The sequence below is a fragment of the Peromyscus maniculatus genome, chromosome 3 (genome assembly GCF_049852395.1).
Source record: "Peromyscus maniculatus bairdii isolate BWxNUB_F1_BW_parent chromosome 3, HU_Pman_BW_mat_3.1, whole genome shotgun sequence".
NCBI lineage: Eukaryota > Metazoa > Chordata > Mammalia > Rodentia > Cricetidae > Peromyscus > Peromyscus maniculatus.
This window is the reverse complement of record NC_134854.1, coordinates 149,863,132-149,890,294: the sequence shown is the minus strand read 5'-3', so window position 1 is coordinate 149,890,294 and position 27,163 is coordinate 149,863,132. Positions and strand designations below refer to the sequence as shown.

The 27,163-nt window shown below is 46.8% G+C and overlaps 1 protein-coding gene across 5 annotated transcripts in view; it reads right to left on the bottom strand.

Annotated features, from left to right (window-relative positions):
- Window positions 1-27,163, bottom strand: part of Cracr2a (calcium release activated channel regulator 2A) — a 111,223-nt gene that overhangs the window by 44,462 nt on the left and 39,598 nt on the right. For 4 of the 5 annotated variants that reach the window (XM_076568030.1, XM_076568029.1, XM_076568031.1 and 1 more), the window contains 4 exons: window positions 21,643-21,892; window positions 15,518-15,629; window positions 14,191-14,374; window positions 11,138-11,284 (listed from right to left, as the gene is read on the bottom strand). In XM_076568030.1, coding sequence (XP_076424145.1) covers window positions 11,138-11,284; window positions 14,191-14,374; window positions 15,518-15,629; window positions 21,643-21,858 — 659 coding nt within the window. In that variant the 5' untranslated portion in view covers window positions 21,859-21,892. The remainder of the gene's footprint in view (window positions 1-11,137; window positions 11,285-14,190; window positions 14,375-15,517; window positions 15,630-21,642; window positions 21,893-27,163) is intronic. The other variant, XM_076568032.1, reaches the window with a different exon arrangement.

The following is a 27,163-nucleotide window of genomic DNA, read 5'->3' as shown; positions in this document are numbered from 1 at the left end:
GACATCTCTCCTTGGAAATGAAAGATACGAGGGCTGTTGCTTTTTCTCTCAGCTAACCCATCACAACAGAAAGAAAATCATGGAGGGGAAGTAAGAAGAAAAGGACTGTGTTGTGAAATAGGGGCACCTCAAGGTCACGAGTAGACAAAGTTCAAAGGAAGCGAGATGTTTTCTCTTCGGCCCCGAACCATCTTTATGCGCTTGAAACAGCCTAGACTCTGGATGGCAAACGGCATCAAGAAAAACGTCAGGCAGCAAAATGCAACTATATAACTACCAAAGAACCAATAAAGTGGGACGAAAGCAACTTAAAAATGGATTTGGCTCTGCTAAAGCAATTCTAATTAGAGTCATTCATATAAGCTGTTTACCATCTACGCCTAATAACCATGCCGGGCATTAATTCTATGATACCATTAAATGTGTTATATTAATTTTGCTCTAAGTTTTACTTGATTAAACCAATACTCTTGATGCTTTCCCATGCTCACATGACAATTTGCTTGTCGTGAATTAACTTATTTTACAACCATTCTAAGATAAATGAAATGAGAGCAGACGCAGTCTCTGCCTAGTACCCAATGCTAGCCCTCCTTTGCAAGAGCTGGCTCCACTGCAAAGAAGCCCTGGGGCCTTAATGGGCACCAGTGGTGCTGGACCCGTCTGGACTACTCTGTGGACTTAAGGCTCCTGGGAGAACATACCAAGTCTCAGGCGTGGGAACATGAAGGTGCTATTTTCAATAAGGTATCACTAAGCCTGCTCAAGGGTCAGAGAGCCCTTATTCCAGAACAGGCTTGTCCCCTCAGTGAGACCTTGAGCAAGTACTCTGAGGTCCTCCCTTTCAAGTAGCTCCTGCCCTGACATTCTCCCCCCCCCCCCCCCGGACTGTCAGGATGGACCAAGGAGAAAGTGAATGCAAAAAGCATCCAGGACCACAATGCCCTAATAAACATACAGAATTATTTATTCTTGTAATTAGGATCAGGGGCCATGGGACAAGGAGAGGAGGACGTGCTTACTTCACAGATGAAAGGGCTGGGTTTGGAAGAGCCCAGAGGCATCTGGAGATGAAGAAAAGGCTTCACGGCTAAAAGCTCCCATCAGAAGAATCTATCAGAGGCTCTGGCTGGGCATAGCTGTGGGAGCCTCACAGTAGCTGTGAGTGCTGTAGTGGCCAGAGACACCCCCAAAAGATCTGTGTGTGTCGATCAGCCTCTGCCTCTGTGCTCTGGACACAGGAGAATACCCTAAGTGTCATTCTGTTAGATGCTGTGTTTGCTGGCATTATGTTAATGGATCCCATTTGGCCATCCGGTGTACTCAGTGACCTTCTATGTTTTATTGACATTACACATTTAGCTCCTGCTCAGAATATAAGCTAAACTATCCATGATACTTGTTTTAATAATTTAATTTATCTGAGAGTTGTTTTAATAACTAAATTTGTTTCTTTGATGATTTCATGTATCTATGTAATGCATTGATTACTTTCACTTCGTCCCTGTTTCTTAGCTCCCTCCCACCCCTGTCAATATTTTGTGGGTTGTTTATTTACTCTGTGTGTGTGTGTGTGTGTGTGTGTGTGTGTGTGTGTGTGTGGTGGCATTGGGGACTTAACCCGGGTTTTTGCACATCCTGCAGAAGTACCCTACTACCAAGCTGTACCCTAACCTCAGAAGAATGTTTTTTAAGCTATATCAACTTTTTATTTCTTGTCTTATAGTGTTATAGTAAAAGAATCTAGAATATATTGGGAAAGTATTTATGGTTTGGAATCTATTAACCTTTGTCTGTAGCCAAAAACATTATTAATTTTTTATAACTTCCGTGAGAAGAATACACATTCTCTTTTTAAGGCACATGAGTCTACATTTACTTCTTCAGCTTGCTGCTAGATGGTTGGAAATGCTCCCCTCCTCTTACCGCTTGCCTTTAATGCATTTTTGCCTGACTAACGTGTCAAATCTGAGATGTTTCTCAGCTTTGAAAAGTCTATTTTTTAAATGTAATTTTCTTTGTTTTTTTCCGAAAGTTCCTTTCTGTATACATTACTGCTGTGTTACTTGGTGCATGAAGGTTTATATATTTAGAATTTTGTGGGCACGCAAACTTGCCTCCCCTCTTTGTGTGTATTGTTTGTTTGTTTGTTTTGAGACAGTGTCTTGCTGTGTAGCCCAGGCTGGCCTCATATTCAGGGCTATCCTCCTACTTTAGCCTCCCAAGTGCTGAACCCTCTTTCTGGGTGGAATTTTATATTGCTATAGAGTAGACCTCCTTACCTTCCTCTATGCTTCTAAAACAGTAGTAGTAAGTGGTCATAACTAGCCGACAGCTCGTCTCCTAACCATTCCTAAAGTACTCCCTGCTCCACTCAGTCCCCAGCGATGTCCGATTGTCCGGTTCTCTGATATCTGCTGCTAGTCATTTAAGCCACAGGAAGAGGGGGAGACAGAGAAGAAGTAAGCAGAGAGGACAGGACAGGGGGACAGGAATTCTCAGCGAGACCGAAGGAAGTGGTGTGGTGAGGTAGCCACTCAGAGTCAGCAGCAGCCGTGAGCACTAACATGTATCCTCCCTTTTAAAACCCCCTGTGATGGCTAGATAGTGCCATAGAAGGCACTGTGATAGCCCAGGTGAGAACCCAGCTGCTGAGACAGCTGTGCTCACATTGCGGTTCACTAGACCAACACCTGGGAGGCCTGGTTCTGACATTTAAAAGTTTTCTGGCCTTGGCCAAATCACATCACACCAGTAATCCCCAAGTTTATACATCTGAGAATGAAGTTGTGACAGTTAATGTTGCGGTTAAAGATGATGCCTGTGAAAAATACCTAGAACAAGCAGCAGACAGGACGCAGTTAATAAATTCTAGTTTAATAAAGTCCCTGGGACCCCCCGCTTGAGAGTCGCTACTCCACACTCTTTAAACAACAACCAGGGGCAAGGAGAAACGGGATGAAGAGGACGCGTAGGGGAGTGGTAAGTCCCTGAGAGGTGGATAAAAGCTGACGGGGTAAATATTCGGAGTTCACATCACCTCCAACATCACAGCGCCGATTAAGCCTTTCTTAAAGTACTGCTACGGGTAGGAGCAACTCAGACTTCAGCTCTGCTCTGCACCCAGGGACTAGACTCTCAGAACACCAGGTCCAGAGCCACTGGGGTACCGAGAGGATGGACTGGGAAGAAGAGGCCATGATTCACCAAAGAAATCCCATAGTCTCTTCATGGGCTCTGGCCCGCAGTCACTCTGTGACCTTAGAGCCCTGGCCAGAAGTGGAGGGAGCTGCCTGTTCTGCTGATGGGAGGGTGGCAGAATTTCCTGACTGAGCCTAGGAAAGATAGACAGGTAGACGGAGTCCTTGTTACATGCTGATGATGCTGCAAGATCAGCGAAGGGTCCGAAAGAATGAGTCCTATGGAAGCCAGGATGGAAACCCCAATTTTAAGTCAGGATAACGTATCACCCGAGATGTCTCACTGTGGCAGATATTCCCTCCTGCAGGATCACCACTGGTGCTGTGTGTGTGTGTGTGTGTGTGTGTGTGTGTGTGTGTGTGTAAGTGTGTATGCCTGTGTGTATCTATGTGTATGTGTGTCTGTCTATATCAGTGGGGGGTATATGCATGTGTGTTTCTCTGTATGTGTGTCTGTGTGTATGGGTGTGTATGTGTATAGCTGTGTATGTGAACAGCTGTGTATGTGTATAACTGTGTGTATGAGTGTGTATGTCTGTATGTCAGTATGTATCTGTGTGTATGTGTGTATGTGTGTGTGAGAGTATGAGTATGTACATGTGTATTTCTCTGTGTCTGTGTGTCTGTGTATGTATTTCTGTGAGTATGCGTGTATATTTGTGTGCATATCTGTGTCTGTGTGTGTGATATTAGGCAAATGAGCACTAAGGATGGGTTATGTGAGAAGGAAGTGAAGAACCCCAGACTTTAGGGTAAGTTCCAGGCTTAGGGCTGACAGGCCTTTCTAGGATCATTTGTAAGAACTCAAAGGTGAGGTGTGGTTAGCAATAACTCATCCTGCCAGCCTCCCACGGGGACTGTGAAACTTAATTAACCTTCACAAAGTGCTTTGCACCTCAAAGATGAAGGTGCTACATGAGGAAAAGCATTAGCACTCAGTGCCGTGGGGGCTCCAGGTAGCAGCCTGCAGGTCCAGGCTCCCTGCACAGACACTGCAGAAGCAGGTCAAAGACCTCCCATGTTCCTGCCCCCTTTCTCCTCGGCCTTTACTTAAAGGTGCTGGGGATTTTGAAAGGTCCCTGAAGCCATTTAGTCCACTAGCTGAGTTTCTTCTAGGTAAGGGTATACTAAAACCATCCAAAGACTGAACAGCTTCTCCCTTTTCTAAGTGAAGGCATGGCGTTGACCTTGGAGAGAAGATGTAGCTATGCTCTGCATTTTGGACACACCGCATCAGGAGCTTGAACTCCAGGCAGTCTCAGAATCAGCTCCTGGTCTGGGATGGCTGTCATTCTGACCTCATGTCTCTCTAGGAGTGGGCATGGTTTGGGCTCCTGGTTTGCAGACTGGAGAAGTGGGCAGGAGCTCCAGGAGAGTGTATGTGGCCAGCATGATGTCTCATCGGGTAAAAACACTTGATTCACAAGCCTGATGCCCTGAGTTCAATCCTGTGAGGAAACCCACAGAGGAAACAGAAAAGTGGTTCCTGGAAGTTGTCTTCACACACACACACACACACACACACACACACACACACACGCTGTGGCACATAGCTGCTCTCCCTAAATAAAAATTGAAAACACTTTTTAAGGACGCTCGTGTATTTCCAACCCAACCTGTTTCCACTTGCATGTGAGGAAAATTACTCAGAACGGGAATGCACAGGTGAACAGGTGAGCAAGGTCAGAGTAAAAAGAAGCCAGGCTTTGACTCGACTCCGGGCGGGGACGAGGGAGGCAGCATGGCTCCCCACTGCCCACCACCACCCTGTGATGCTTCCTGCAAGCAGCCTCGGGTGTGAAAGTGATAATGCACATTTGCAACTAGAATCGTCAGCATTCCCAAATCACCTGGAATCTGGCTGGTGGGAAGCGTAGGAAAGAGTGAGGTGTGGAGACCCACTGTATTGCAGGACACGTGATGGACAGAAGGTGGGAGGACCTTGATGCCCCTCCTCATATACCCCTCAATGCACCACCCACCGCAGGGTGAGGACCTTCAGCTGGAGAACTCCTGAGGAAAAAATACAAGGAAGCAGGTCCTGCTGCAGCCTAGCTTTGTGTTTGGAGACTCACCACCGCCCCCTAGTGTCTTTGTCAGGTAACTGCAGTCTCTGAACAGCAAACAAAAAAAAACCTGCTTAAGGTTTTTCACTGTCCTTGAGGCTGGTCTCTGTGTATTAGAGTACAGATGAACAGAGGAAAGTGTAAGAGTATAGAAAGTTCTGCAAAGGGGTGGGATTGACAGTGGATTCCAACAGAGATGGCTTCTTACTAACTGATGCTGCCTGCTGTATAAATCACCTCTGCAGCATTACTTCATCCCAACATGCAAACCACTTCATGGGGCGGGTCTGCCAGTTACGGCTGCGGCTGCGGTATGCACAGAGCACAAACGGTCACCACCTTTCAATTTGCTCACCGGGCAATGTCCACAATGTGTCTCTGCCTCAGAGCACATTATGCTCATAAAGCTCCTGCATTTGATTAAGCCGGGCATCACCAAGAATCCCCTACCACAGCCAATGCACATGACCAGACTGGCAGCTTAGAAGGGCAGCTAAGGTAACAGCTTTTGTGGGCTGGAAATAAAAAAACTAGCAGTCTCCGAGGGCCATGGAACGACAAAGCTATCTGGAGCTGCGTGAATTCAGACCGATTTTTTTTTTATGTCTGTGATTTTGTGTGTGTGCAGGAGGAGAGGGTGGGCTTTGGCTTTTGTGGATTCCTTCTGGAAGAACAAATTGGAATAACACATCTCAATGTGTGATCTGCACCCCACCTGTTCCGCAGTCACCTGGATGCACTGCCGCACCCATTCCCAGGCCATCGCTGAGGCCCACAGGTTTAGTCCTCCTGGGAGGAGGGCTTAGGATTCTGTGATTCGCTCTATGTCCTCTGCTGATTCCAACACAAGTGAACATTTGAGAGCCACCAACTGAGGCCTTCCAGAAGGCAGTGAGCACCTGTGGCATGCAAGGGCCACCTGCCATGTGCAAAACACATTGTTATTCTATTTGGAGTCAAGGCCAAGGGCATGATGGCTTCCTCCCCTGCTTAAGTTTTCCTGCTTCTAGAGCTGCGTACCAGGGAAGATGGTGATTGGAGGATGAGTACTGGAGGTTCCAGTCCTGGGGTGCCTGTCCTGCTGTGTAATACAGGCTATCCCTGTCAGGGCCCCTTCTTGAAGTTTGAAGAGGCCACTCTTGGCTTTAGATGGATAACGTGAGCCTGGGTAGATGAGGAACTGAGACCAAGGACAGTGGGCTTAGGGCAGATAGGGAGGCCATCAAATACAAATACACAAGTGTGGTTTTCCATGGACACAAAGTAGGAAGCCAGGCCAGCATTTCAAGGCCATGTAATTACAGGAACAAGCCGGACCCAGACTGGCAGGTCAGCCTTGCTGGCCTCTGATCTTCAGGAAGCCTTAGGCCCTCCCCCACCAGGCAAAATATGACATATTCTCAGGCTGATTAAAAAAAACAAACATAGACTTCTTTCCCACTAGTGAACTAGACACCCTGAGGTAGGATACTGGCATCACCATGATTCACAAGACCCATCTGAATCCATGGAGCTCTGCATAGCTTCATTGTTCCATGTCCTTTAGAGACTGCTAGCTTCTTTTTGTTTCCAGAAAAGGGTGAGTACTGAGAATCCTTTCCATGGCCAAGAACTTCCTAAGTCTGGCATCCAGAAATTCTTCCATGCATCTAACAACCTATAACTCTTGCTATGGCGTGGGTATGAAATGTCCCCACAGGCTCAGGGGTTTGAAACCTTGGTCCCTGGCTGGGAGCACTATAAGTCCTTTAGGAGATGAGGCCTTAGTGGAAGTGGATGTCTAGGAGATGAGCCTTAGGGTTATAGTCTTACTTGTTTTGGATTTGGCTCTTTCTCTCCCCCACTCCTTCCCTCCCTAGCCCCATGTATGTGATCCCCCCCCCCGCCGTGTGTGTGTGTGTGTGTGTGTGTGTGTGTGTGTGTGTGTGTGTGTGTATGTGTGTGTGTTTTCTGGTCTACTGAGATGAGAGTAAGCCATTGCACACTTACTCAAAGCCATGCTCAGCCATTCCTTTCCAATGATCAACTATACATTCCAACCGTGAGCCAAGATCAGTCTCTCCTCCCTTATGTCACCTGCTTCTTGCCAGGTAACTAGTGCACCCCTTATGCTAAAATGCACAGTTCCCTCCATTTCAGAGGATTTAGGTATCATGTAGGTATCTGCTGAGGCATCATGGTACATCCCCATCCTCAGAGCAAAGCAAGGGAGCAGTTCTTATTGAACACTGGCCAGAGGCCATGGGCTCCAGCCCAGGCTCTTGCATTTCACCCAGCCTCATGGGGACTGATGTTACTTCCCAATGGACATGCAAATACAGTAGGAGATCGATGCTTCCAGACACATCTCCTCCTATTTCGATCATATCCATGGCAACAATGGTAGCCAGGCCCCGGTTCTTTCTGACAACCCCCTGCACACTCTGGGGTTGGTCTCTGAAGTCAATGCTTTCCTGAGCATCCCTTCTTCCAGGGGCATCCTCTCCCTCCCATAACCTGGGAATGGATGGGAGGTGGAAATGGACACTTTCCATTCACTGTAGCAAAGCTGCATCCCAGGGTCTCCAGTCCAGCCTGTGGAGCTGAGAACAGGGAACATGTGCTTCAACTAATCAGAGGGAGACCTGCCTGCCCCAGGAGTCAGCCCCATTTTCCCTGGGCCCCACAGGAGAAGAAGCAGGCTGTGAAGCCTGCAAAGAAAAGAAACAGAAGCCGTCTACACCTGCGGCCATACTGCCCCAAGCTCCAGTGGGGGTTTCCTGGCCAATGTTGGGCAGATTTTTTTCAAATCTGTCTAGTCAAAGTGACCATTTGCTCCTCAGGGATGGTGACTAACTCAGAGCCTGGCATAGAGGAAGCACTAATTAAATGCTACCCACTGGTAACACATGTCAGTCAGTGTGGGGCTGGGGTGGGGTGGGGGCGGGGACACAGCAGCCATGACTTGTTTCTGTCACTTCCAGCCTCTGTGACAGGCGATTATTTCCGATGGAATTGAAATGTCACACCTGTCCTGAGCTGGAGTCTGGCAGAGCTGGAAACATTCTGGCAGCTCAGCAGGATGCACGGTCCCGGGATGCTCTGGTTCCAGCCTGCATTCGGAAGCCCTTCTCGTCCCTAAGCCTGCTTCCTTCTCCGAAGCTTGGACACATCCTCCCCTAACAGGTTCCAAGCTTGAAACCTCACCTTGTGTCATCTGCAGAGAGACCATTTAAGAGTTCAACACTCTATTTCTAGTTTCTTGTTTGATTTCTGAGCTGCCAAGGTTATGGATCACGTGGCGCTTTGCAGACCATTTGGCTCACTGACAAGGCATGACCAATTTTTTTTTAATAGAATAATGAGACTTTTATAAGTCTCTAATAGAAAATCGCATTGTCCCATGAAACATGAGCATGATCTGGCTTACAAAACTTGGCCTTCAGTCGTACACACAAATAAGTGGGTAAAGGCTGCAAAGAAAATGCATTTCTTCTTTCTTGTAGGTCACAATCACAAAAGGTCTGAAAAACACTCAACCCATTCACACATGTTGTCAACAAAAAAGCCCATGCACAGAGAGATAAAGCAAGTAGCTCTTAGTCACACAGCTTGTAAGTGGCCAGACCTGGGCCAGAACTCCAGTTCTTCCGCTGGGCTGTGTTCTTCTACTCCCTACTACCTAAAGCTCCCTGGTTCTGCAGCCAGAGGGTCCCCCTGGGTGAGATTGGCAGACAGCACAGAGCCTCTCCCTGCCGCCACCATCCTCCCCCAGGAGCTGGCCACGATCAGCCTCAGCTAGCAAGACTGTGGACAGAGGATGGCCAAGAAGGGGATGAGATGGATTTGAACATATGGCCAAGAGTGTCCTCGACTTTCATCTCAAGAATGTTAAAAGCAATTACTAAATTAAGGCCCGAGCATTTCCTGCGGCCACTCTCAGATGGATGCGAGGCTAAGAGGCTTTGCCTGGCAGGGATTGCCGTTTCTTGCAGGAGTGGGGCCAGCAGAGGCCCTGTCTGTGAGAGCACAAGCCAGGCAGGCCAACTACCCCTCCATCAGGAAGCAATCTCCTCCTTAGGGAACAAAAAGACCGCCTCTCTGTGTGCTAGGGGCCACCTGTTCTTGCTGTGGCTCCACTCAATCAGGCCATCAGTGCTGGGGTCAGGAAGGAAACTAACCTTGCTCCTCACTTTCCAGATGTGAAAAAAATAGAGGTTCAAAGAGGCCAAGAGACATGAGCAAGGTACCAGCCAGCTGGTTGCCAAGCCCTGCAGGGCTCACCCCAGATATCCTGGCTACCAGCCCCTGTGTCTCAGGTATACACACAGTGCTCATGAGCGTCACGTCAAGATGCAGCCTTGCAATGGCACATCTGGAATACACTTCACTTAGGATGATGGCAAAACTCAGACTTCCTCTTTCAGCCAGACAAATTCCCAAATGGACCGAGATACAGCGGACAACAGCTATTATTCTCTTGACATTCACAGTGTTCAAATACAAGTGTGGTCCCATTGGCACATCCAGCTCTGCGAGATAGATATTGCTACCACGTCTGTCTTACAGGTAAGGAAGCTGAGACTCAAGAGAGGTTAAGTAATGTGGTATATGTTGCACAGCACAAGAGACAGAATCAAGATTCAAGCTGCTTCTGACTGATTCCAAGTTGCCTCCCATCCCTTCCCTCTCAAGCCTTGTGGGCTGCCCTGAGGGTGCTAGAAACAATCTTTTAGGTGTCTACCTGGGTATCCTTCTGCATGACTTAGTCTCAGTCTTACCAGAGCAGCGTTCTATGGCTTTCCCCCTAGACCTAGCTCTTCTCTCGGCAAGTTATTTTGAGAGTTAGCTTGGGAAAGCACTAGAGAAAAAGGTGTGGCATAGTATGTAGACTGCAATCTACCCAGCAGCACACACTCAATGAGGAGCCTGTGGGCTTCCTCTGGGGTATTTCAGCCCGGCTCCTCTAACTCCGGGGAAGAAGCATGTCACTGGGCAGGTGCTCTGCAGAAGTGCCCAGCAAGAGGGAGGGCTCAATGGGGTGTCACAGAGAATGTCAGTCAGTCTGGGCTCAAACAAGAGTGCACAGGGGTGTGAGGTGTTCTATTAGGGTGCATGCCAGCTCTGCCTGCTCTGCCTTGGGTCTCCCAGCCTCCCCTTTAGGGTGATTGACCACCCTTCATTACACCACAGTCAATGCCGTGTTTCCAAATGCCAGCTCACTGTGTGGACACATGTTACATGACCAGGAGCCAGGAGAGCATCCTGAGCATAGGTTAGTTCTCGGAGGGGATCCGATCCACCTCTGTTCTGATGCATCTGCCTCTGCTGACCCTTGGTTGGCAGCAGTTCCTTGGGGGTCTTCGTCCTGTCTTCTTACAGACTACAGTGGCTTAGCAACCACTGAGAGACGAGGCTACAATGGGGGAAGGCTCTTCACCACCCCCTTACAGATATACTGGCTCCACAAAGCAAGGGATACCGGGAGCTGGGGGAGGCCCAGAATACTAGGGCTTTACTGTCTACAGGCAGGTAGGGTGTTCTTCCTTCCTGTCCAGGGCTCTGGGCTATCTACCTCTGAATCCTGCCTCCACCACTTACAAGCTGTGCATTCTTGGGCATGTCACTTTCTGGGTTTTATTTTCTCATCTGTAAACGTGGGTAACGGTGGATAGTCCCTATCAAATGAGATAATGAACATAAAGTATTTAAAACAGCTTCTAGCAAACAGAGGGTGCTTAGTAAGGGTGAGCTGGGACTGAAAAGCAGACATACCAGGCTGGCCACAGCACTCTGACCCCCTTTGGGAGACAGTGACAAAGACGCATCCTATAGTGAGCCCATAAGAGAGAGAGAGGAAAAAGTGCACACCCCGTGGAGATGGGCACCTACTTTCTGAGGGCACACTCCAGCTCATTCTTCTGCTCATGGGCTTCTTGGAGCTGAGTGAAGATTGTGGTGAGGAGGTCTTCGAAATTGGACAGTAAGTGGGGTTCATCCTTCTTCAGCTGCAGCCACAGCTGCCTGACATCACTTTCACTGGGAGGGAAGGGGAGACATTAATGGGGAGTGAGTGAATGAGGTTCTGGGGGAAATACAGTGGTTCCAGCCAGGGGAGTGAACAGCTGGAAACATCATTCCAATCACCTTCAAAAGAGCAACAGCAAGAGTTCACGGCACACCGTGTTTTCTGCACCCTGCCTCCCTCCATCCTCACTATGACCTGGGAGACAGGTGTGGCATGCTAAGACCATTCCCTGGAATGAGGACAGGCTCACGCCCAGCAGCATGACTCCTGTGCTGATCCCTCACTGTGCTGCTTCCCTCCTCTGTGATGCTCATGACTGATTGGACACATCACACTTGCAGGGCAATGTGCTTGCCAGTATCTCAATAGTGAGAAGAGACTGCAGGCAGTCGGTAAGGCCAACATGGAGAGCTGGAGGAGAGAGACTGTCACCCCTGGGAAGGATGTCCTCACGGCTGAGAGGTGGACATGCTGTCTTATGGATGGTAGAATGTAATTGTCACCACTGGGAAAGGAGGCAGATGCACAGCACCCCACTGGGGCTGGGTGGCACTGGGAGTGACTGGCAGGGGAAAGAGTGAATCTGAAGGATGCAGAGACACAGACAGACAAGTGGAAAGTCGGACTCTACAGGGAAGAGGTGCAGGGCCAGGTCACGAGAATCACGAGAAACAGGTATGTGGGGGGTGAATACACACCCAAAGGAGCAGCAGAGGGGGAGATGGGCCATGATGACCCTGTTGTAAAGAGGGGAATGGGGAGCTGCGTGTGGGGGCCTCACTCTCTCTCTTCCTGCACTCAGATATCTACAGCTGTGATTGAAGTATGAGAAGCACCAATCTGACTCATCCCCATTAAATCCCAGGCACTCCCAGGATAAAGGAGAAAATCCTTCAGACCAGTATAAACACCTTATTTGAGAAGCTTTGCTCAGAAGGGTTGTTGGGTCGGGTCATGTCAGTAGTGTTCTCATGGCACAGATAGTATCCAACAGAAACAACTACTGCTGACTGAATCTACATCTGGTTAGGCTATGGTCATCACTGGCCCCTCTTCCTTCTCTCCTGCCTTCCCTCTGTCCTTCATTTCCATCCTTTCTGGCTTCTAGCCTATTCAAATGTCTACCTGTTCATTGAGACCATCCAATCACCAGCCCACCCATCTACCCATCAGTCCTCCATCTGTATCTTCTCTGCCATGGTGGACTGAAGCCCTCAGAAGACACCAAAGTGGATCTTCCTTCCCTTATGTTATTGTCATTAGGCCACAGCAACATGAAAGAAATGAACTGAACACAGGCCAAATCTTTCAACTTGTGATGACAAGTCACAGCTCATTAATTAGCAAAGTCATTCCACTAGACCTCCAAGAAAAGCTGGGTGTCTGGGTGTCCACTTCTGGAAGCTACCTCTTGTGGGACCACCAAGCAGTGTAGGTTAGAGAGGCCCAAGGAGGTCAACCAGTCCACCTCTCTGCTTGTAGAATAACCCACAAGCCCTCTGTTGAGCAATAGACAGCTCTGAAGCCATTCCAACCTGCCATGCTTCTTGTTTGTGGTTATGTTATCATGAACAGGCCCCCACAGGCTACAGGGTGAGCCCATGTCAGTGAGGATGGGGACTGTCACTGTCTTCTCTGTTGGCCTTTATAGGCCATTCTAGAAACCATCTTTCAGGCATAACATTTTATCTCAGTTCTACGCAGGCATTTAACATGGTCCTCGGTGTTGTGGAGTATTAATTATAGATGGGTTACATTTGTTTAATGATGCAAAGATGTGTTGCATTCTTTTATGTTACATTTGTTTAACTCTGTGAAGCTGTGCTACTTTGTCTGTCTAAAACATCTGATTGGTCTAATAAAGAGCTGAATGACCAATAGCAAGGCAGGAGAAAGGATAGGTAGGGATGGCCAGCAGAGAGAACAAATAGGAAAAGAAATCTGGGAAGAGAAGATGAAGGAACAAGAAAAGGAGGGAAGGAGGATGCAAGGGGCCAGCCACCCAGCTACACAGCCAGCCACAGAGTAAGAAGAAATGGAAAGATATATAGAAATAGAGAAAGATAAAAGCCCAGAGGCAAAAGTTAGATGGGATAATACAAGTTAAGAAAAGCTGGCTAGAAACAAGCCAAGCTAAGGCTGGGCATTGGTAAGAAAAAAATAAGACTCCATGTGATTTGAGAGCTGGGTGGTGGGCCCCCAAAGACCAAAAGAGTAAAAGAGTCAGAAGAGTAAGAAAACAACACCTCAGTGTGACATCTGGTGAGCACTGACTTGAGAGCCCTTCAGGAAGGTGCCTGGCGGTCCCTGCCATTTGTGACAGTGGCCAGCTCTTGGCACTGCCCTCTCCTTTCTCACAGCAGAAGGCTTCATGGAGTCCCTGGCAGTGGTACCTGGGCTCTGGCCTCGTGAAGCTGAGTCATGAGTCTGACTAATGAGCTTGCCCAGTGCCTGCCTATGTCCCTACCCTCTGTGTCCTGAGCATCACCCTGGCCTTATTCACAGCCCACATTCCTGCCCTGCAGCTGCTGGCAAGTTTCACTTCCTACCCATCCTCCTCTACCAGCTAGACTCTCTCCTGGGCCTCGGCCTGGCTCCTTGATGCCTGACATGCTCTTTTGTCAGCCTTTCTACCTCTGAGACTGAACTGGTCTGCTATGAGCAGTACATTTCTCTGCTGACCTTACTGGATCACTTTCCACCCTGGGCCCTTCTCTTCCTGAAGGCATGACTTTCCAGTCATTAAACCAGTCCCACCCTACATGAACACACACTCAGGCCATCTCTGATGCAGGGCACTTTTCAGGGTGAGCAGACCCAAGGTGTGTAATGATGACAAGAAACAAGAAGAAGTGAGTATGGTGGCGAGCATGGGAGAGAGGTGAGCAGAAATGCATGGGGTCCAGCATAGACTTACTCTTCCAAAACCTTCTGGGCTCCAAGTTTATCCATCAGCATCTGGAACTGTGCTTCCTCATCGTGGTCCATGTCTTCCGCATCCTCGCCCCCTCTAGACTGATACACCTTCTCCTCTAGGAGCTGGGCCACCTGCTTGCCAGTTTCCTTCTCACTTTGGCTATTTTGACCGAAGAAGAAGTGACCTAGGAGAGTAGTTGGCAAGGACTTGAATCAGACATCCTCAGCCCAGGGAGGACTTGGCTTCCTCTTTTCCTGGAAATCATGCCAAGTTTGCCCTAGAGAAGCAAAAGGGGGGTCCCTCTATAGCAAAGACCCATGGTCACTGAATCTGGAGATTGTGTTCTCTGATCTTCCATTTGCATTCTGTCAGAGATGCGAGAGCCTGGAGACAGTGCCTGGGAAGCAGGCTGGCTCCTCAGAGGATCTCTAAATATTAGGTGTAGAGCATGTATCTTTGGAGGATGCAGCTCAGTGGTAGAGCATTTGCCTAGCATAACCAAGGCCCTGGATTCAATCCCAAGTACTATCACCAAAGAAAAACAATAAGGAAAAAAAGCACATCTTCTCCTGTTTGGGTATTAAGTGGTAAGGTTGTGCCCTCCATCACTCTCCAGAAGCCTGTCCTGCCATGCCCATCATCAGCACCACCGCACATGTATAGGCAACTTTCTCTATATTCATGCTGGCTGGCATGATAGCAATGTGTCCCACCCTCTCAAGTCAATGGAAAGCTCCAGGAGATCAGGAAAGGCATCGGATATGCCTGAGGAAATTACACGGCCCTTTGCAGGAGGCAGAGAGATGGAGAAATTGGCCTACTGGTTCATCTCATCTAGAGGTAGAATCTGGATTCTTAATCATACTCCCAGATCTTAGCTCTCTTTCCTGCTAGTGACCTTGAGTCTGACTGTGCTATTCAAACCTAGAGATTTCTCAGGTAGCTGCTGCCTCTCAGCTGGACTTAGGCTGAGCTGTCCTGTTATCACACACCTTTGCTTGCTTATTTTGTCTATCAAGGCAGGAAAGATGGGCTGAAAATCCTGGCACAGCTTCCTGCTGATGCCAAACCTGCCCGAGCTCCCATGTGGGGGCCCTGGCAGAGACAGTACAGGGCCACAGAGGATACCGTGGTATGAACAGTCAAGGCAGGCGTGTGAAAAGAGCCAAAAGTCTACTCCCCTCAACCTCTGGCCCTGTACCCCCAAAAGAAGAGCAGAAAAGCCCCAGAGAGAGTCCAAAATAGGCGGAGGGGGGAACAGGAATCTATGTTACACAGCTGCACGGAGACTCCCAGCCCTGGGTCCCCAGCACCCACCAGAACTTACTAAATCCAGCGGTGAACTCCTCTGGGGTCAGAAAGCCATTGCCATCAGCATCCAGGGCATCAAACACATGCTCCAGTTCTTCCAGACTTAGGGGTAGCTCCTGATGTAGCCTCTGAAAGCAATCCAGACCACACTGGTCAGCATGCTCATGGTCAGAGGGACCTAGAGCTGGGCTCAGGCCTGCAAAAGCCATGAACATTGTCCTCTCTCCCATATTAGTGTGGAGACCCTTTGTTGGGTGCCAACTAATGGATCAGACAATTTTCTATATGATTTATAAAGAAACACATGTATGAGCGTTTCTATTTTCATTTAATTCTCATGATACCCCTTTGGGGTAGATATTATTATTACCATTTTAAAGATGAAGTTTAAAGGTACATTGCCAGCCCCAGGGTCATACAGTCAAGGAGTCAAATTCAGATCTGACTTCCAAGCTGGTACTCCTAGCACTGTCAAGGACCAATGCTGTACGGGACTGAATAGCTCTAGGTAGGTTCTGGATGCAGTGTTCTGAAGCTAAGTGGCACCACAGATGCCTAGGACACAACATCTGTCATCTGGAAACCACTCAATCAAAGCAGGAGAGGGAGTAGGGCCTGGTGGCACAGGTCTGTAATCCTAGCTACTTGGAAGGTTGAGGCAGGAGGATGCCAAGTTCAAGACTAGCCTGGGTAACTTGGCGAGACTGTGTTTCAAAATCAAAAGTAAAAACAGGCTGAGGATGTAGCTGAACTGTAGAGAACTTATGTAGCCTGCATAAGGCCCCAGGTTTGACCCTTAGTAAAAAAATAAATAAATAAATAAATAAATAAATAAATAAATAAATAAATAAATAAATAAATAAATAGTAGTGGGAAGGACAGAGAGAGGGAGAAACAAAGGCTCATGGAGCCACTGTGTGCATCCTGGTCTTTTCCTCTGGGTACCCCCTTTCCTGAGCCATGCTACCTTCCCTATTATGTGGGTCTTTCCTAGTGGAAGCTTCTGTCCCAGGTCCCCAATACTATTCTTGTAAGTAGCTGTGGACATATTTGGTTCCTTAGATCTGAAGATGCCGGATAAGCCCCCTCCTAACTGCAAGTGAGCCCCACATACAGTGTCCCACTCTGATTTGAATGTGAAATGTCCCCCACAAGTTCAAGGGATTGAACACTTAGTCCCTCAATGGATGGTGTTGTTATAGGAGGTTGTGGGGTCTAGCTGGGGAAGGGAGGTCACCGGGGAGGGCCCTGGAGGTTCAGAGCCTGCACCCACTGTCAGCCTGAGGAATGAGGTAGCTGAGCTGTCCACACTTCCCTCTGGCATCTGTCTGTCTGGTGCGAAATGGCCCCAGGCCAGAGCAAGAGTCCTCCTGTACCTAACAATCCACCTGCAAGTGAGGATCCCCAAGAGACTTGTTAGCTCTCAGCTGGCCCTCCTTCTCCTCAGGAACCCAAGGGCCAGCTGCACGAACTTCTCCTGTGCAAGTGGCTGACAGCATTAGCCAGCACGCACAGGGCTTTGTAAGAAGGAAAGTGGACACACATGTGGACAGCTAGAGTCGGCAGGTGTGACAGCCCACGACACACCTGGAGGGAGCGCCTGGCTCACTGTCTTTTAGCTGATGAGCCATAAAGCATCATTTGGCTAGTCTGTGCATTAACGGTGGCATTTAGGACACATTACCAAGTGGGAAGGCAGGCTAATGGGAAAGCCATTTGAAAGAACTGAATTAAATATGGATGAGTTTTTCAAGAAAGGAAAGGAGAGGGAAAGCGTTTACAAGGACTCTAGAAGCTCAACGGTATAGCAGACATCAGCAGCCCATAAACCAGCTGTGGCAAGAACGCAGGGAGAGAATTCAGGGTGGGAGAGTGTTGGTTTTACAAGTAGGAAGCTCATTGGCTCCCCTGGAAATGAGAGATGGTCCCCCTGGAGGTAGGATGAAACCTCCTTGGCTCCCACCACAGTGAGATCCCAAGGCTTTCTTTGGGATTAGATTTCCTCCCTCCTAGTCAGCCTCAGGTTTGCTGGATCTGGCAGAACATTGATAGCTTCCACTAAACTTTAGCTGGAAAGATCAGGAAGGAAACTCTAGAGGTCAGTGGGACCCTCAATCAGCCTTTCATCCTCTACACATGTGTGCACATGAACACACCGGCGCCATACCAAGTTTGTAGGTGGTGTGAACCAGGGAGGAGTCTCCAGACTCAAGCTCAGCCACCTTCCCCAGGCGCGTGGTTACAGTTTCGCCCTTTCTCAAGTGACACTCACATAGGAGAGGCTGGAGGAGAGCCTTGTTTAAGGCCAGAAGTGCACACACCCTCTTCCTCTGGTGTCCACAGCAGCCCGATCAGACCTGTTTCTTGCCTGTGGTATAGCTCAGCTGTTCTGAGCATCATTAGGATAGCTGAAGCTGTATCTGTCTCCATCCCATGACAGACTGCCATGTGCTTGACTTTAGGAGGTTGATTGGTATAGACTGGGCCTTTTCAACGTCTGGGAATGGACCATTTCATTCTCAGGAACAGCTGAGGGAGTCAAGGGGGTCGGGGAACAATGTAGGACCGTCCTATGTATGATACTCCTAATGCTAAACCTGTCACTGCCTGGTTTTGTATGGTCAGTGAAGTAAAAATGGCAAGGCCAGGTGTTATAACTAAGAATAAGCCTCTGTGTGTGATTTGGGAGCTGGGTGGTGGGCCCCCAGAAGGTCCAAGATCAACCAACAACATTTTGGAGTACCAACGTGGGGCTCAAATTTCCATAGTGCCTGAGACAGCTGGAAAAAAAAAAAAAAGTAAAAGAAAAAAAAAGGACATGGCTCCTTTAAGAGATGCTGCTAGAAAGGCAGAAGCTAAGTAAAAAAAACACCTGTGGCAGCTCAGGTACTGGCATTCCATAGATAGGAAGGTTTAACGCAGTTCAGAACCTCCCACCAGGCTGTGAGCTTTAGACCTGGCTTTCAGGACTGGAGAAGCCGGCAGAGCCAACTGAGAGCCTCCTGTGGAGCATTCAGGTGTAGGTTAGCAGTTTAAAGGTTTGCTCACATGGTCAAAGAAGGCTAGAAGATACGCAGTAAAAGAGGTCCAGATGGAAAACAAAAACAAAAACAAAAGAACCCTCTCTGAACAGGTTATTGTGTTTAACAATGTGTGTAGGCTTAAGAATAAGGGTTAGCCAGGTGGCGGCGGCGGCGGCGGCGGCGGCGGCGGCGGCGGCGGCGGCGGCGGCGGCGGCGGCGGCGGCGGCGGCGGCGCACGCCTTTAATCCCAGCACTCGGGAGGCAGAGGCAGGCGGATCTCTGTGAGTTCGAGGCCAGCCTGGGCTACCAAGTGAGTTCCAGGAAAGGCGCAAAGCTACACAGAGAAACCCTGTCTCGAAAAACAAAAAAAACAAAAAAAAACAAAAAAACAAAAAAAAAAAGAATAAGGGTATAGTCATAGAAAGAAATGAACAGTTTAAAAATAATAATAAAGTCTTTAAAGAGAGAGTAAAAGTAATATAAAAGAAAAAAAGCCACATAAGATGGGAAATACACAGGAAGTCTGGATCCTGTATGTTTATTGCGTTGATTTTGAATTTTTTCATTGTTGAAAAGCAAAAGACAGCTTCAAAGAGACCTGAATTGAAAGAGGGACTGTTGAAATAAATCAGCCTGTATACTTTAGGAATGCCTTAACTTTTAAAAAGTCAAAAAATATATTTGTCAAATGAAAATCAAAAATGCTTTGGAGATTGGTTCCCACAGGAGATTCGAGGCTGTGGATTCCTTCAGGGTTAATATGGATCAGATTTGATCAGGCAAGACCTCCTGACATTTGACAGGTGATATCTATCAGTAAAGGTTATCAGGTCTTCCCAGGACCTGGTCATTATCTCAAAATTTTCTCTCTGGGACCCTAAAGGTACTTCATCCACAGACAGCAGGAAGCAGTTTGGAGAACATGACCTCCACATTCCCAAGAGGGGTATGGGAAACTTTTGGTTATTTGGTGGGTTATAGATGTTTGTTATCATTTAGGGGAATATAGTATATTGATACAAATTTAAAGTTATTTTTGTTACACTGTATACATGTTTCTACTCTTGTTTAAAGAATTTTTGTATATTGATAAAAATTTAAGGTTATTTTTGTTGTAACATATTGTATATATGTTTCTATTCTTGATTAAGGTTATTGTACCTATGCAGTTTATTTAAATTTATAAGGCAAAATTCTAGTTTTTGAAAGCTGTTATTATAAACTGTATAAGATAATCAGGAAACATAGGTTAGTCATTTATAACAAATTTGTAGATAGATTAGAAATGCTTTCCAGATCACACAGAGATATATTTTAGATAGAGAGCTGGTCTTCGAACCTTTCAAAGACCTACAGAATATGGCATTTAAAATGTTTGCTAACAAAGTTTTCATGACAATGAGACATATCTGCTCTTGGCAGCACCAATTTACTTCAGAGATGATGAGCATTAAAGAAACTCCTTATGGAGTTTGCTTTCATTGTGGCAAGGTTAGCCACTGGGCAAAGAAACTGCTCTTGCCTTTGACTACTGAGAATGTGCTATGCAGACTGGAAATGCAAGACACAGGAAAAAAGAACTGTTGAACTTTGTCCAAATAAGGCAGGATAGTCCTTCAAAATTCCTGCTTCGCAGAAGAGTCTGTCAGATATTGTGCAGGGCATAGAGAAAAGTGACTGATGAACTTAGCCAATACAAGGCAGGACAGTCCTTCAAAATTCCACTTCACTAAAAAGTTTGCCAGATATTCTGGGCCTGTAGGCTGAAAATGGATGCCCCAACATTGCAGAGGAACTCTGGGTGACTCTCCAGGCAGCCAAATGTCTCTGTTGTTAGGTTATATTATATCTTTCTGGGTCTTTGATGGAGTTGGAGGCTAAATAGTTATGGTTGCAGTTTTCCTTAGTTATGATAGAAAGTAAATTAGGTGTAAAATTTTGGATTCATTAAGATAGGATAATGCATTATTTTCTCTGAATATGCTAACTACAAATGGACAGAATATTGTAAATGTAATTTTTACTTGATAACTGTTTTTGTTTTATGTAGTTTTACTATGTTAAAATTAAAACCTTTATTTTTATTTAGACAAAAAGAAGGAAATACAGAATATTATTTCAAGGTGTTACTTTTGTTTATGCTGCATTTGTTTAACTCTGTGAAGCTGTGTTACTGTGCCTGTTTAAAACACCTGATGGTCTAATAAAGGACTGAATGGCCAATAGTGAGGCAGGAGAAAGGATAGGCGGGGCTGGCAGGCAGAGAGAATATATAGAGGGAGAAATCTGGGAGGAAAAGAGGAGCCAGCCACACAGCAAGCCACGAAATAACAGTAACATTTACAGAGAACAGGAAAAGCCCAGAGGCAAAAGGTAGATGGGATAATTTAAAATTAAGAAAAGCTGGCAAGAAACAAGCCAAGGCTGTGCGTTTATAACTAAGAATAAGCCTCCCTGTGTGATTCATTTAGGAGCTGGGTGGTGAGCCCCGCAAAAGACCAAAGACCAACCAACAACATAATGGCTTTTACATTTTTAAGTGGCTAGAAAAAAAAAAGGAAGAATCATAGTGACACACAAAAAATTACATAAAATTTAATTTTTTTTTCAGTACTGAGACTTGAACCCACAGCCTTTTGAGATGCTAGATAAGTTCTAATATTGAACTACATCCCCACCTCCTTTTAATTTTATGTTTGAGACAAGATCTCACTGAGTTACTCACTGGCTTTGAACCAACAATTCTGCCTCAGCCTCCTAAGTAACTGGGTTTACAGGTATGTACCACCACACCCCATTTATGTAGATTTATGTGGTGTTAGAGATTAAACTTGGGGGTTCACCAATGCTAGCTATACAAGCACTCTATCGGGGGTCACATCCTCAGACCCCTGTGGTATACTAAGTCCATCACGTGACTACCACCAGGTCCTATAGCCTTGTGGTAGAGGCAGGGAAGGCAAATAGCCCAACAGCAGGTAAGGGCCATTGAATGAACAGATACCAGGTTCCCCACACAGCACATGCTGGCAGCGGCTCCAGAGCAAAGGCCTTTTCTGGAAAGAGGTTACTTCTGGCAGATGGCCCAGGTGAAGCTCAAGGTGGGGACCCCTCTCACCTGCATGTCCGTCCTGGCAATGAAGCCCTTGCCTTCGGAGTCACATGTCTGGAAGAATTCCTGTGCTTTCCTCCACACAATACTCTGGTCTGGCACTTGCTCCTCCACCTCCAACCTGTCGGGGTGGTCCGGCTGCTCCACACAGGTTCCACTTTTCTGCCACCCAGGGCCTGGTATCTGGGAGCTGGAGTCTCCCCTTTCCTTGGGGGTGGCCATCAGACCTGTGGATTTCTTTGTGGGTTTTCAGAACCTGAGCAGGGGAGATGGGAAAAAGAAGTGTGTGACCAGGGTGGAGCAAGACAGAAAAGGAGCAGGAAAGGAGAAAAACAGGTTCCAGAGCTGGTCACTAGCTGTCCTGACATCTCTTAGCAATGGACTCTTAATTATCAGGGCTCAGGACCAGTGGGATTTACAGGGAAAGCTGTTAGATCAGCCACTCTGTCAAATGAGAGAGAATCAAGAGAAGGGAAGGAACACATGGAGATTGAAAGGAGATGAGCTAGAGGGTGCCCTACACTCTCCCAACATAAGTAGCCACCCAACACCAAAGGAGACAAATGGATATGTGTGGGGCATCTACCCACCAACCCCAGAGTTCCCCCAGAGTTTTCTTGAGTGCGAGCAGCAGGAAATATTAAATAGAAGGATTTATATTGCAGAGATAAACAAATAGAAAATAAAGGAAAGCCTTGAGAGAGTCTGGAACCTTTTCCAATGGGCCTGTCTCTGCCCCAGGGTTTTTATGGAGACGCCAAGGGGTGGAGCAAAAGACCTCCTCCCCCAGCACAGCCAAGTGCAGACCATCTCAGACACCTGCACTCAGGCCCATGGTCCTAATCATCCTCTATGTGGACCTGCTGGGTAAAGCCATGAGGAACCTGAAAACGGGCAAATTGTAGTATGTAAACACAACAGAAGCTACTCTGCACAAATAGGGAATGAACTGGATCTTGAGTAACAAAAATGGATAAATTTCAAAATAATCACACAAATACAAGAAGCAAGAAAATACGTGTCACATGATTCCACTTACATAAATTTGTTTACAGTTTTGTCCAAGTTTATTATTGCATTTGATCACATGATTCCACTTACATAAATTTGTTTACAGTTTTTGTCCAAGTTTATTATTGCATTTGATCACATTTCTGAAAACTGGAAACAACCATGACAGAAAGATGATATGGGGTGAGGGGGGATGAGAAAGAGGAGATACAGACAGGATACAGACAGATAGGATCCTTACTTTCATTTCCTGAGTGTGACATGTGAATACATGGTAGATTTACAGATCTATTAACTTATTCATTGATCCCTAGTGGTCTCTCAGTATCCCTGAGGGATCGCTCCAGACTCCCCACCCTGCTAAAAAAATCTGAGTGCTTAAGTTCTTTATACAAAATGGGTTGTATTTTTATATAACGTATACATATTCTACAATATATTTTATTATTTTATTTAGAGACAGATCCTCATGGTGTAACCCAAGCCAACCTCATATTTGTGATCCTCATGCCTCAGTCTCCCACGTGCTGGGGTCACAGATGTGTGTCAGCCATCTAGAGAAGGCTTATAATGTCTGCTACAGTGTAACTGTTATGTAAACAGTTCTTACACTATAGAGCCTAAAGGAAAAAGCTTATGCCTGCTCAGTACACACATAGTCTTTAATACTTCCCATGTTTAGTTGGATGTAGAACCCCAACATATGGAAGACTGACAGCATTTATACACACACACACACATACACACACACACATATGCACAAAAATTTATGTCAAAATTTATCAAGCTACAGACTTCAAAGTCATGCAGCTTATTGTATGTCAATAACTCAATGAGCGTATTGAGAAGGAAGATGAGGAATTATTGTTGTGTTGGGGCCACTACCTTCTTCTGTCTCCCCAGGTCTAAGCAATATAGCTTAGTCTATTGCTTATATATATGCATACATAATTTTATGTGTATGATTGTTTTGTCTGCATGTATGTCTGTATGGCCCATGTGTGCAGTACCTATAGAGGCCAGAAGAGGGCAATGGATCCCCAGAACTAAAGTTACAGAAGGTTGTGAGCTGACACATGGGTGCTGGGAATGGAACCTGGGTCCTCTGGCAGAGCAGCTGATGCTCTGGACCACTAGCCCCCAGGCTATTGTATTTATCCAGAACTGTGATTCTTCCTTTGACTTTCAATTAAGCAATTTCCCTGTGGAAACTTCCAGATTGTGCAGGGAACTAAGCAAACCCTAAACCAGTGGTTCTCAACCTTCCTAATGCTGCAACACTACAGTTCCTCGTGTTGTGGTGACCCCCAACTATAAAATTATTTCATGGCTACTTCATAACTGTAATTCTGCCACTGTTATGAATTGTAATGAATATCTGACGTGCAGGACATTTGATATTCAACCCCAAGGTTGAGACTTGCTACCCTAAACACACAGAAGTGAGGCAGAGTCTTGGGAAAGGCCACTTATCTATCGGCATCCAGCCTTCTTTCCTTTCCCCTGAGACACCTGGATTGACTTGAAATCTTTGCACAGCTTGCATGGGTTTTCCCAGGGCAGTGGGGGGCAAAACATCTCAAAGCAAAGCGGAATCCCTCTCCTGAGCTCAGCACCTGGAGAGAGCCCAAGGAAGCCTTGACCTTGGGCATAGACAGGGTTCTTGTCTCCAGGATTTGCTGTTAGAGGGGTTGGTGAGATGGCTCAGTGGGTAAATGCACTTGCCAGGCAAGTCTGGTGACCCAAGTTCAATTCCCAGGACCCAGGTAAAGGGAAAAGGGGAGAACTGACTCCATAAATTTGTCCTCCGACCTTTGCACTCATACAGTGGTATTTATAAACACACATGCATATACAATAGTAATATTTTTAATTAAAATATTTTCCATTTAGACCAAAAGCCAGTCCAGTCACAAAAAAGGCAGGCTAAGTCCAATCCTCCTTGTAGCCTGCCTGCCTGCCTGCCTGCCTGGCTGGCTGGCTGCCTCCTTCCTTCTCTCCTCCTGACTGAAGACCAAGCCCAGGACCATGCCATGCTAAGCCCACCCCATCACTGAGCTACATCCCTCACATGAACATACGTAATACCTGTCTGGGGCTAAACCACTCTTTCCCTCCAGAATAACTCCACAAAAACACTTGACATACAGATGCAAATTATCCAGGCCTGAAACATTTCTAGGAAGATTTCCCAGTTATCCAGAGTAATTCTAGCAGCTTAAGTGTGCAATCAGAAAGTTTGTAGATCAAACCGAAATCCCTCCTGAGGGTTTAAAGTGAATTTCTGCCTTAATCTGATTTCAGCTGCTACTTCTGTCCTCACTGTACCTGCTGCCGACTTGAAGGTGGCCACTAAGTCACATGGATTCCCCTTGAATCCCTTCTGCAGCAGGCAGCTAGAAGATCAAAGCCCCAAAGCATCCCTGGGAGCCATTCAAATCTCTTGAACTATCCAGGTCTCAGCAGGAGGAGAACCCCATGTGCAGTGGGACCCCAAGCTCTCAGAGATTAGCTCGGAGCTGGCAGGGTTGAAATCGGGCAGTTCTTGCCAAACAACAGACTACGCATACACCCACCCAGCTCTCTCACTCGGGAGAGGAGGAAGGGTAAAGTGACCATCACACTTGAGCTTCTGTGAGGTGGCACAGCAGAATGGGGAGAGCCAAGTTGACCCAGGTTCAAATCCTGCCTCCATCACTGCCTAGCTGTATGACACAAAATGAGTTGGGTGACAATATTTGCAATTTCCTTTTCCCACCTGTAAAATGCAAGAGACAGGGCAAGCAGAGCTGGGAATAAAAATTATCAAGTGAGAGAAGATATTTGCTACATATCTGCATTTGTTTGGGGGACTTGACAAGCTGATCTCTTTCTCATAAGAAAACAGCATCTTCCTCCACTGCAGCTGTCCCTGGGCAACTACCCTGTTATCATTGCCACTATTGTTGTTGTTGAAATCAAACTGGCTTCCTCCACCTCAGTTGTATTCCAGCAAGCCAAACTAACGAAACACACACATATATATATATATATATATAAAACTATGTATACACATATATTATAACCTATCGATTAGTAACTCTTCTGTTGCTGGGATAGAATGCCATGACCAAGGCAACTTACAGAAGGGAGAATTTATTTTCACTTACGATTTCAGAGGGACAGGAATCCACCATGGTGGGGAGGCGAGAGAGCAAGAGGCGGGGGCAGCAGCCGAAGTGAGTTGCTGAGAGCTCAGATCCCGAACTACAAGCACAAAGCAGAGAGAGAGAGAGAGAGAGAGAGAGAGAGAGAGAGAGAGAGAGAGAGAGAGAGAGAGAGAGAGAGAGAGCCAGAAGTGACTAAGACTTGTTCATCTCAAAGTGACTTCCTCCAGCAAGTCACTGCTCTTTCTAAACCTCCCAAACAGCGCCACCAACTGGGGACCAAGTGTTTAAATGCCCAAGACTATGGGGGGAACGTTTCTCATTTCTCACTTTCTCATTCAGCATATATACTTCATGCGCTTTCATTTCTTTCCATCTCTCTCTCATATGAGAGAGGAAGAGGAAGAGCGCAAACACATGAAGAAAAAAGTCAAGGTTCCTGAATCTAGCATGGACTTTCCAGCTGGACGGAACATGGGGAAGCGGCCTCACCCACACCAGACCACCAGGAAGAGGTCCAGCCCCCCCAAAGGGTCAGGTGTGTGCAAGCACCTTTGACAAGCCCAGATTCCCTCTGGCAGTCTGCTGTAGCTTATGTAATCCTCCAGTCAGCATCCTTTCTCCTCAAATTAGGTCCAATTTCCATTTTCTAGCCTCCAGGGAGACAGAGAACAGCTGTCTTACCTCTATGAAATAATTCTTCCAGGTTCGGACAGCTGTTATTAAACACCCCCTCCACACTCCCCTGATCTATTATAAGATACATTAAAGGCCCTCGCTAATGGCTTCAGGTCTCACCAAGATGGTTGCTAGTCACCCTAATTCCTCCAATAATTAGTGGTTGTAAACCACTTTGAAGATAAAAGGCATTTTATAAGAGCTAAGTCCTATTATGATTAGCTTCCCAATACTTCCTCCCCAACACTGATGAGCACATCAAAGCCAAGTGCAGTCCCAGTAAGCTATCAGCTGCTTAATTAGATGTGTTTCAAGGCAGCTGGTATATATTAAAGAAACTGCTGCAAAATTTATCAACATTAGAAGAGTGGCCGCTTTCTTCCTAATGTGAACAAGCTCCTTTCAAAGGCTGTCAGCTCTGATGCCTGTGAGACAGGAGCTCGGAGAGGCCTGAGTGCTAATACACACTCCAGGTCGACGAGGGAAAGGCGCTCTCAGCTCCTGGCTTTGCATAACATCTTGTCAACAGGATTCTACATACCCTGTCTTCTGATTTTGCAAACACGCTGTGATGTAAACAAGAAAAGGCACAGTGCCTCTGCTGCATCGATGAGGACCATGCACACAACCATGGCTTTGCAGGGATTTACATCAGTGTCGTGGAGCTAATCAAGGTGAAGGTCCCAGACCAA